The following is an 11,821-nucleotide window of genomic DNA, read 5'->3' as shown; positions in this document are numbered from 1 at the left end:
TTTACAATTTAAAAGTGCCCCATAGTCCAAATGTTTATCTGAAGGAGTCTTTCTCTAATGTTGGGAATACTGTGTTAGAGCTATCTTCTGGCTTTTTTTCACTGGCAAGAAATGCAGTTGATTGTTTGCTGGGAAAGGGTAATACATTTGTAAAGGTCAGAACTTCCATAATAGTTTTTCCCTTCTAGCACATGTCACTTTCTGCTGTTTGATTCTGTTAAACTATTGACACCAGCTCTAAACGGCAGTGAAACAGGTCTTGGTTGTTTCTACTACTGACACTTGTGTTCTTGTGTAGGAGTAGTGGACCCGGAATAATCTGCCTGCGCTTTGTGTTGTACGTGTTAATAGTTGTTTGCCATGTCCTTTTATTTTCAGAACCTCATTGACAGGGCAAGTCTCAAATACAATCCAAGACCAGGAAAGGTAAGCAGAATTTGCCATACAAATCAATATGATACATGGAATAATTTGTTATACCAAAGTTCTTGAATGGAAGGCATCTGAAGTTATTAGTCTAGTTTTATGTGTTTTTATGTATTTATTGCATATGTTTGGACATGCTAATAATGAGAATATTTTATTAAAAATCCTGCCATTAGTCATTTTACTGTGTTCCTCAGCAATTGTTGTTTTCATTCAGTAGAGTGTTTCATAAAAGAAGAAAATGTGTAGCCTTCCAGTTGAGTGGGCACAAATTGCAGGCAAAAAATAACTGTCTCTACTCTATGTTGAAACGGGCCCTCATTCGTTGTATATTGTTTCAGATTGTTATTTATGATACTTATGGCAACAAAAGTAAACAAGAAGTTCATTCTGATGTGCCAGATACCTCATCATGGAACTTTCCCATTGGAGCATTACTTAGAATAATTAGAGGATGGTAAGAAATCCAGGTCATATTTAAATAGAACCTTTCCAAAAGACTTGCATATGCATTTCTCTTGTATTTTTATTTCTTTCATGTATGACACACGTCCGATCTGCAAGAGTGTCTTTTTCTTTCTTTATAATTAGACTGATACCAATGAAAAAAAGCATGAAACAAGGCTTCAAATGCTGCAGCACAAAAAAATAAAAATCTTGTTTCTCCTGGGAGCTAGCTTCAAACAGAAAGTTTCTAATAGAACCACAAGTAAGTTTAGAGTTCTTGCCTGAAGTGCTGAGACAGTGCAACCATACTCATGACCAGAAGCATGTGTATGCCAGAGAAAATGCTGGTTTTTTACAGCTCAGTTCCATTATACAGTGGCTGCTGCAGAAGGACCGTAAAATGAGCATTCTCAGTGCTGGGTTTAATGTAGCATTTAGAGGAATGTGGATATATCCAAGTACCTTTAAGTTTGCAGGCGTTTCTGGGTGTGCTTTGGGGAGCTGAGGCTGTGTCAGTTGTTGCAGTGAATGTTTCTGGCTGTCAGCCACGGTAACCATGCATGTCACATTTATGCAGTTTCGGGGCAGCCTTGTATGGGTTTGCATACATTGGCTGAATGTCATTATTAGTGTGTTTTATGCCTTGCATAGTACCTGCCGGAACACAACATGTTTTGATGTGGCAATTAATCTATTTGTTCTGGTAAAATTTTATTTTCTTTGTGGTTTAGCTGTGTTTTTATACAGTTGATATTTTAAATTATGTTAAAGAACTCTGTATTTTAGTTTTCAATACTGAAGTGAATGTGACTGTTGAGGGACAGCATAAGAAAGATGTGATAGTTGCCTTGACAAGAAGAGCTTATTAGTGGTCTTTCCATCAGATGTGCTGTGTAAGGACAGTGTCACCTAACAGCAACAACTCAGTTCATGATATTGTTATTACAGTTGGATTTTTTATGAGAAACCAAAGTTCCAGGGTCGAAAATATGTCCTAGAAGAAGGAGAGGCTGTGCTGGATCACCTTTGGGATCTCCCAGGCGTGAAACATCATCAAAGAAACCTCACAGTTGGTTCAATCAAACATGTAACAAAGGTACAGACTTTCTTAGTAGTGAATTGATTTTTTGGGAATGGTGTATTGCTAGCAGTGGGCAATGTGTGTATAGTGTTTCTGACAATTCAAATTAGCTATGGATCACTTTTCTCACTTTTTTTTTAGATAAATTCTAGGGCTTATGCTGTGCTAAATTTCCCTTTCTTCCTGACTTAGTGAGCAGATTGTTTATGTTTCTTTGCCTCCACCTTCACAGGACATGATGACTCCCCTCCTTTTAGATGTTTACCTGTCCAGTTATTTGAAATTAAATGGAATCAATTCATATTTTTCAAAGATTTATCTTAACCTTAAACTGTCTACTGTGTCTGTATGGCTTCTGTTTCACAGGTTAGTAGCTGGGTTTCTAATCCTCTGTGTACATTGTAGCCTCCAGAAATTACTTTTGTTCCCTCTACAGCTTTGGGCTGCCTGTAGGGTTTCCACGTGAACAAGTGGTACACCTACAGCATCTGGCTCTGCCTACAGCCACAAGTTTAAAAGGCTTTCTATTGAAAAGATAAGAATCAAATGTCTAAACCCAAAAAGAATGCATCCATTGTTATTCAGTGAATGAGGAATATATTTACCAGATCTTGTGACTTCAGAAGACTTAATGCTCTCTTGTTTAGTGTAACATTCCAGTTATTCACAGGGCAATGGCCCTTACTGTGAGCGAATTATCATTTGTATCAAAATGTGAAAGGTTTTCAGTAAAGTGGTTTCTCTGTTCTCTGCTGGAATAGAACTCACTTTAATACTGATAACCTTTTTGTCGTCAGTACAGGGGCATAATGTCATAACAATTAGAAATACTTTTTCCTTCTCTTCAAACACTTAACAGTAAATTAACTCGAAAGAAGCTGGCTGAAGGCAGGAATAATGAAGTCAACATTTATTTGAGCTAAACAAATTAAAAGCCTTTGACCAATATGTAATAGAAATATTGATCAGTACTGTGAAAGGCAACTAAATAAATAAAGGAATTGCCTGAATCCAAGGGAAGCTGGATGTGTCTTGGGCATGAAAGAAAACTCTTGAATAGGAAAGACACTGTGTTTAGCTTCATCATGCTTGATAAAAATCTTTGTAGTACAGCTAAATAGGTTTGACCTTTGTTCTTCTTCCAGTATGTGGTTCGTTTATATGGAACACAGATGGAAAGCTTTGTTACAGTGCACTAGTTCAGTAATCAACACTGTTCTTGTGTCACTTAAAGCTCTAGCAGGTGTGGTTGGTTAGGAGGGCTTTTACTGCTAGTCCGTGGAGCTGGAGGGGCGTGGATCTCACCAAGCCAGGTTTAGTCTTTTCAACCTTGATTTGTGAAAGCATCCCTCTTTTTTAGGTTGTGGAAGTACTTTCAGAATGTAGTTTACCAAAACGCTACCTTATTTATTTGTTTGTTTTGTTTTTAAATATGGGCATTGCTTTTATTTGAAAAATGGTTGTTTCTTTTTCAGGGAGCTCGTGTGTGATCTGCAGGATCACATGTTTTACTGCCACTCTCTGTCACAGGCTGGGTAGCTCAGTGGCTTTTCTGCTGACTAGTTTGGCCATGCTGGCTCTGTGTGCAGGTTTTCTGGCTTGTCTTCCAGATCTGCAAGTGGCTTTTTATGGTGCTTGTTTAATGGCTGCTCAGATGCCTTGAGTTATCAGATGTGAACATTGGCTAAATATTTGAGAAGAAAATGGCTTGCCAACAAGAGAAAAACAGATTTTTGCTAAGGAAGCTGTAGGAGGTACATTTAATATTATTTTAATTTTTTTTTTACTAACAGATTGGCTGAAAAACAGTCTACCAGTGGCTTTGTGCTCTTGATTTGGCTTCAAGCCTCCACAAAAAAGCAAAGATTGTGTTGGCTTTGGGGTTAGTTTGTGGCCTAACTGTGGATAAGCATTAGGTATATCCATGTGTATTTAATTTAAAGGAACTCGTGGGGAGGAGATTCCAAAGAAACAGATTGTGTGATCAGTAAAATGAAGACCTATCTGAAGTAATGTGGAGACTGAGTTCCACCAAGGCCAGTCAGCATGAACCTAGGCCAACAAAGTCTGCCTGGACACACAGATTCAATGCAGCTCCTGCAGCACAGTCTGTTTAGCAAATTCAGTTCTCTGGCCTGCTGCAAATGCAGTTGGAAGTCTTTTTCCATGTGTTTCTGGAAGCCCAGAGAGGGTAACTGTTATTTTTCCAAAAACCAGCTTAGAAATAAATGTTCCTGACCTTTCCTTTCTGGAGATGTTTTGCAAGATGACAGGAGATCTGAAAATAGCAGTTTATAATCACTGTCTGCAAGATGATTAGGCAGGGAATAACTGGATTCCTTATGGAGTCTCCTTAAGCAAAGGAGGGTTTGTAATGGGTTTGTTCACAGTATTACCTGGAGGGTCTGTGTTTCTTTTCTTTGTGTGGTTTGCTAGGTGAAAAGAAGTCAACAGCCACCTAACCTGGTTGCAGTGCTCTTTACTCCATTTTTGCCTGATGTGTCAGCGGGATAGTGAATGACATGAGTTTTGGCTGCCTGGGAAGGGGGTGGCAGGGCTTGGGGTCAGGTACAGTGGGGAAAACTTTCCAGTTTTGGATCTGGCCTGAAACATTGTGGTGGTAGTTTTGCATGATAATAGTTTTGCATGTGGGTATCTCATTCCAAAATCTTGACGCCTTGCTGAGGAAAGGGCCTTGGACTGAACGATCTAGTTCTCAACCTGAATGCTATCGTGTTTGTGTGGTTTTCATTTTGTTTCTGAAGATGGTGGCTTTATTAGGAATGCTAAAGAAGCCTCTGAAAGTAATGATGCCTATTAAATGTGCTCAGGCAAATATGAACATGCTAAGGCAAATATTTACCCAGCTAAAGTTTGCATGCTTGAATTGTATAAGCTAATGGCATAGTATTTGAGCATACATCTGCAAATACAGAGTGTTCATCTCATACAGTAATAATAAATGTTACCATTTTCTGCAGCCTGTGCATTAATATAGGTAAATTGAACTCAATATTTAAGGCAAAATGCATATTTGTGACTTTAAAAAATGTGCTTAGAAAATATGATGTACTTCTTGCTCAAACATTACTACCTTCAAAAATAGATATTTGAATTGGTTTTGATAAAAACCTCAGTTTACACTTTGTGAAAGAAGTTTCTGGACTTAATCTGGTACACACAAACATACTGTCACAGTGAACAGAGGGTTTTTATGACTGCCAAATCTGGTTGGAGAGAGATGGTGATAAATAGGAGAGATGTAATTATGAGTGCTTGTGCTTTACCTACTCTGCTACATTTGTCATCTCTTGAGCTGGAGCCTCATGAGCTTAAGAGTCAGGAAGAGCAGACTTGAAAAGAGAATACAGACCAGCTTTTTCCAATCTTAAATGAAAAACAAAAACAAAAGCGTCCTACTGAATTAAACATCCTCCATCTCATATTCTGTCTGAGCCCGCAGGCAGATACTTAATTTTGCTGCTTGTTTCGTCTTGTAGGTACTTCATTTCAGAATTTATCCAAAACCATTAATAATAGTAGTATTTGGGGAATTCTTATAGGTGCAGCTTCTGATTTTCTGTTTCAAGCTTTATTGTTGGATTTACAGATATCAGCCTTATCACATATCAGGTATTATTAGGGAAAATCCCCACAAACTTCAAATATTTCTCAAATGGGATTTATTAAGATACATATACATGTGAAAACTATGGGGAGATTATTTTCACTTTTTTTAAACTTGCCTAGCATTACACTTAGAATTGAGTTCCTTAGCACTTTGCCATGAAGTAGCATTGTACTAGAAAGTCCTTTTTCCAAGTTTTTCTAGTTTTGCTCATCTGAAAAGAAAAATTCTGGTATTACAGTTTTTGTTCTAAAAACAAACAGTGTGCATTGTTTGCAAGGTACAATACAGGGGAAACATGATTGTGCATGAGGGAAAGTTGCCAAAATAGTATACTGTGTTCCTTCAGGTCTTATGAGGAAAGTGAAATAACATCCTGAAGTGCATCTATTATAATTGCCAGACTTATTGCTGACAGTTAAATAGCTGCTGAAAAACACTAATCAAGAGGCAGTGGGATGTTACTCCATGAAAACCCCACTCAAAACCTCTGTAAAATAAAGAGAGCTTTAAGAACTTTTGTGCCCTGATGCTGAGTTTCTCTGCAAGCTCTCGTGCTTTACGAGTTCCTCATTGATTCATGATGTGTTTGAGTGCTGGGGAGGAAAGTATTGGCAATACATTTTATATAAATATTACTAAATGAGGATGGCTCAATAAAATCCCTGCAAATTCTAGGGAATATCATGTGTTCAAGCACGGGATCTGGCAGTGGTAAACCTTCATGTGGTAATAGAGGGTGTTGCTTTGTGTAACAGGAAAATTTCTAAAGTGTCTACTAAACAAAAGAGATTTTTTTTAATACTGATCTTTTCCTTTCTTTGTCTAAAATGCTGTAGATTTATTTAGCACGTCAGAAAATTGAACTCATATGGCTTTACACCATAGTTGGATTCATTACAGAACTTAATTATCATGGAGGGAGGGAGGTGGGAAGGTAGTAGACATTTCTAGAAAGTTCTAGTTATGTGTACTTTATACATGTCTTATTGTGTGTTATGGAAGCACTGTCTTTTTTTAAAGAAAAAAAAAAGGTCAGTATTATAATACTTGTAATAACACTTCTAATACTCCTTTACTTGGAGAGTATTTAAACTGACCTTTTCGAAAGTAGCCTGACAGGCGTGCATGCACAGTTGTTCTTTGAAAGTTCCTGGGAGGTGGAAATTTACTTCCCATAGCTTTTCTAAAAATTCCAGTCTCTGTTTTTAAGAAACTAAAATCCTTCCATCATATGAAACCTGGAGTTATGTTAGAAGGGTGAGAAGACGGGGAAAAAAATAAGGAAGCGTTACCAGTTCTTCAGGGATGGGTTCTGTGGGTATCCACACAGACATTGTTGATAAACCTTACCCTGTGATTTGTTTCCACAGGACTGTGGTGTTCCAGAGGTGGAGTTCTGCCTGGCAGCTGGAAGTGCAGAGGGGCTTCCTATCTGCATACAGGGTGCAATTCCCAATTTAGAAGAGCTGGATGTTGAGAAAAACCCTTACATAAAGGTCAAATCAGGAGTGTGAGTACTGAACCTTTTAATAGCGTTTTGCCAGCAGGTAGAGGAGTAACATCATGAGATGTTAGTCAGAAATCTGAACAATATTTGGGGAATTTCGGTACAAATCAGTTAACATACAGCAGATATTCCCAGATCCACACTTCAGCATTATGCTCTGTGGGCAATAAGTAGTGGAACCAAATTTTTGAAGGCATTTTTCCTAGTTGCTGGCAGAAGTTGTAATTCAATTTTTGAGTAGCTTTATAAATAGAAGAAGTAGCTGAGCTTTTAGTTCATTGGAGAATAGATACTGTCTCCCTAGTCACCCACCCTGTTATAACACTGTGGCTGAATAGCAGAAAATGAGTATTACATCATCCAAACATTTCTCAAGCTGCAGCCATGTCCTGACATTCTGGAGGGGGGTGATGCAACACGAGACAGGCTGCTTGGTAGCCCAGCACTTCCTGTATTGAGCAGAATAAGGCTGTTTCCTGGGTAAGTGGCCAACACTTCCCAGTTCCTGAAGTTTGGGAGTTCTGTGTTTCTTCTCAGAGGTCATTGCAGATTGCCATTAGTTCTATTAACAGAGTTTTGAGTTTACCTTTCCACGTGAGCCGAGTCTTCCTTCCAACAGTCTTACAATATGTCTGTGAAGCTTGAGGTGGTGAAGGAATTAAAACCAGAGTTTTGGTTTAGTTCTAATAGAACTGAGTATAACTTTTAATTGCCTATGATCTGTGTAGCTTTAAGAAAATCACTCTCATGTGGCTCAGTGCCTCTTCCTCCATTCCTTATTTGGTCTCCTAAGCCTGTGTCCAACTTCTACATTCAGCTTTCTTTTTCATTTAAAACAGTCTGAAGGAGTCTCAGCATTTTTAATCTTCATATTAAAATTACAATAGCTTTCCAAAGAAGTGTTGTAAATCATCATAATTTAATAACTTCCACGGAAAAAACTGAAGTGGGATTGATGTTAGAAGCCTTTTAGTTCATAAGGTGAAAATTCAATTCTCATCCTCAGTACTGACTTTTTTTGTATACTAATTATGTACCAAAACGGCTTTTTGAAGTGAGTGAGCAAATTGGTAATTTTCTTCTCTTTCATTTATATTTAGCTTTGACTGAAAAAACTATCTGAGATTTTCTTAGCAGTGATGTTGCCAGTGTATTCAACTACAGCTTTGTTTTGATGTGCAATATCTAAAGCGTTATCTAGCTCGTATGAGTTTAAAAAGGAAAATCATCTTAATAAAATCTTTGTCATCTAATTAATGAGATTAATGAGTCATTTATTCTGACTGTTATAGATGGCTTGCTTACTCAGACTTCAATTACAAGGGAGAGATGATAGTTTTGGAAGAATTCAATTTGCCGTCCGAAATTCCTTCAGCAGATGTTAAATCCCTGCGTCCCTTAAAAATGGTGAGGACTTCACAATTCCCTAATAACCATGTGCCTTCCTTTTTCTTATTGTTGCTTCCCCAGTGCTTTAGACCTAAGTATAACTTGGGTTCTAATGTTCTTTTCTTCTGGGAATGGAAGACCAGAACGGAGTTTATTACCCAGTAATTGCACAAAAATCTTGGGAGGTGCAGCTCATTTTTGTGTTAACAGACAACATGTAGATCTACATGTGAAAGAATGTGAAAGGGTATAACACATAATTCTGCTGTATACATAGCAAGCCTACAGAGAGAGAGTTTAAAAGCCATAAAGAAGTAAGACCTAATAGCAGTCTCTGTAGTCACTCAAGTGAGGTGTCTTATTCCCTCACAGAACATCATACACTAAAATTTCCAGAGAAGGTGAATTTGTTGTATTTGCTCTTTGACCATGAATATGTCAGCTTATGTTTTCTCTCTCTTCTGGTGTTTATAATTTCTTGGAGCTCCACGATCTGTGCTTAAGAAACTCATACAACAAAGCTTTAAAAGCTAATTTAAAAATTGGACAGTATAAATTGGTTTAAAAACACGTGGTAAATTATTTCCTTTATATTGCTCGTAGGCAGTGAAGGAATATTTTTAAATTGCTTTCAGCCTTACAGGCTTATCAATGCACTGATTTGTTTGTAGGTCAGGTTTATAGTGTCCTGCCCTTTTGAAATATCAAAGTATTTAAATTAGCATTTTATATGACCAGCACTGCAACTGGTGAATATAATTGCAAAGACTTCATGCTCTGATAGTACTGTAAAATATGTGGCAAAGTGTAACTTCAAGTTTAATATTCCTCCCCATCTTTTTTTTAGGGTGGACTAAAGGTACAAATGCCAATGAATGTCAAGGTAAGCACTGAGGACACTGAGAATAAAATACTAGCACATTTTAAATATAAAACCTTTATTTAAGATATTTTCTTTTTCTTGGGTATATGATGTTTGATTAAGTATTCAGTGTTTGCTGCTGAAGAAAAATTCACTAATGCTGTCCAAGTCAGTATTTCAAGAGTTGTAAAAGCAGTAGTAGTTCATTTTTCACATTAGGAGAATGTCAATTTGCTATAGTAGAATTTTAAAGCTTTCACAAAATAAAATCAGTTTTTATGACTTGGCACATTAGTCACTGTAATGGTAAAGAGGTCAGGAGAGATTTTCCCATTTAATATACCAAGTTCAAAAATAAAGAAAGGGGAAGGGAGGAAGGGTGCAGGAATTCCTTCCGATGCCCTATCCCAGTATAAGAGCTGTGAGTGAGATTATGATCCTTCTGTGAGCTGAGGAGCAGAAAGCTAATCCAGAGTTATTGCTCCTTTTCCCTCCTTTTTCTAGTTCTCCACAAAAATGGTAATGCTTTAGGTAACTTTTAATTACACAAATACATGCCCAACTCGGGAGTTTTTTTAAATATTGCAACAAATATAAATACTGCTGATAGCTGATCTGTGTGATTGGGCAGATGAGGAACCTGAAGGGGGTCATTCAAATAACTTTAGCAAAGTACAGGGAAAGACCACTTGTTTACTTTTGAAGGATTAAGCTCCATCTGTCTACCTGTAACCTGGTAGGATTCACTGCAGGCTAATATTCATTGCCCAGGCACAGGATTACAGGATATAAATCATAACCATGTAACTGGAGAGTACATTTATGTATATACAGGTGTGTGAATAAGTATCCTACTGTCTGGATACAGCCTGACAAGCCCATGTAAATCCAAATAGGGTCTCCAGCTTTCAGGGCACCCAGGAATCAGAAGGGCTGAGGAATGCAACGCTGAATTTTCTTCACAGTGATGGAGGGGGGAAAAGAGGTCTTCCACATACTGTAGCAGTACATAATCACAAACTTCAAATTGCTACTCAGGTCATTATGCAACATCATGTTTTCCAGATAATAATATATGAGAAAACCCACTTTGGAGGATGGTCCAAAGAGTTTTCAGAAAACATCACTTCTGTCCCAGCACTGTTTGCTGACCAAGAGGAGTTCCAGGAAATTGGATCAATACGTGTAATTGGTGGAGTGTAAGTATATTTCATTTCTGTTTTTATTTCTTTTAAGGGAGGAAAGCATAACTAATTGCTTAGAAGTGCTAACTAAGTGGTGATTGGAATTTTTCACAGGTAGAACGTTTCTAAAAGAAAGGAGTATATGTTTCTTTTGTCAATTATCAGCCTTGGAGACAACTACGTCTACATATGGCTTATCTCTCTAAGGGAATGTTGGAAGATAAAGCCAAATGTGTGAGAGGTGTGGAGTTAGAGTTTACCTTTGGATGCCAATAAACTGGGCCACTTTGTTCCTTAATGAAAGCATTCACACAGAGCTTTATTCATATTGCTTTATACTTCTGATAGTCTCAATTTACTGAAATGACCTTGGGTAGGTGTGGTTAGCTCTTCACTTTGGCATTTTAATATCTCTGAAACCTATAAACTGTTTTATTGTCTTAATGGTTTTCCTCTGTCACCCGTTGCATGTTGCCTGGAATTAAGAATCTCCTATTAATTTCATTTATTGAGGCATTGGATTGATTTACTGTAGCCCTGCCCCTCTCTGTGTCATGTAACACAGTCCTCAGGTGGGCTCTCTCAAGGCAGACTCAGCACCAGCTATTGTAGAGAGCTACCAGCCCTTCATGTTGTTCTTCCAGCCTCTTCCAAGACCTTCTTCTTCTGCCAAAGACCTCAGTAATAAAACAGTTTTCAGGAAATTCTGGGTTTGTTCCTTAGGGGATTTCCGTGTTACTATGTCAACATAAAGAATGAATAACATACATCCTTTCAGGCTGTCGTCAGAATCTTGTGAGCACTAAATTAAAAACAAACTTAATTGTTACTCCTCAAATAATCTCTTCATAAATGCACTGTGTATTCACTATCTGGGAAGCCTCAAGTTATTAGAAATCATTGTTCTGTCTGTTGTGGCAGCGTTTATTTTTAGTGCTGCGGTAACCTAAACAGCTGAATTAATGTAAACCAAATGGTACTAAAAGTAAAGCTTCCCTGCCTGCCAAATTTCAGTGCCAACAGAATTTGTACAGCAACCCTAATACTTACAAGGGAGCTTTGATGAAAAAAATGCTTACAAGAAAGAAGGAGGGGGGAAGCGCTTTTTCAAATTAAGCTCCATTAGAGATTTCAAAGTTGATATGGAAGCACCTTCTTTTAATTGAGCCTTATCTATTTCTTAAAAATAGTTTAAAAAGTTTTATTCCTTTTGTGCTAAAATATATTCTCTATGCAGTATACTTGATATATTCAATTTGCTTGTCTGTTTATATGCCTATGTTTTTAGATCAGA

General features: G+C 37.6%; 1 protein-coding gene across 2 annotated transcripts in view; it reads left to right on the top strand.

Moving 5' to 3' along the window:
• Positions 1-11,821, top strand: part of CRYBG3 (crystallin beta-gamma domain containing 3) — a 78,373-nt gene that overhangs the window by 41,074 nt on the left and 25,478 nt on the right. For both annotated transcript variants that reach the window (XR_007631049.1, XM_050333634.1), the window contains exons 4-10: positions 379-426; positions 768-883; positions 1,822-1,969; positions 6,956-7,095; positions 8,385-8,499; positions 9,329-9,364; positions 10,409-10,542. Coding sequence is in view for 1 of the 2 variants with exons in the window: in XM_050333634.1 (XP_050189591.1) it covers positions 379-426; positions 768-883; positions 1,822-1,969; positions 6,956-7,095; positions 8,385-8,499; positions 9,329-9,364; positions 10,409-10,542 (737 nt within the window). In the remaining variant the exon portion in view is untranslated. The remainder of the gene's footprint in view (positions 1-378; positions 427-767; positions 884-1,821; positions 1,970-6,955; positions 7,096-8,384; positions 8,500-9,328; positions 9,365-10,408; positions 10,543-11,821) is intronic.

Source organism: Myiozetetes cayanensis, unplaced genomic scaffold (assembly GCF_022539395.1).
Source record: "Myiozetetes cayanensis isolate MyiCay16 unplaced genomic scaffold, myiCay2020 scf5-8, whole genome shotgun sequence".
Taxonomy (NCBI): domain Eukaryota; kingdom Metazoa; phylum Chordata; class Aves; order Passeriformes; family Tyrannidae; genus Myiozetetes; species Myiozetetes cayanensis.
Note: the sequence above shows the minus strand (reverse complement) of the source record. Positions and strands in the feature narration are given on the sequence as shown.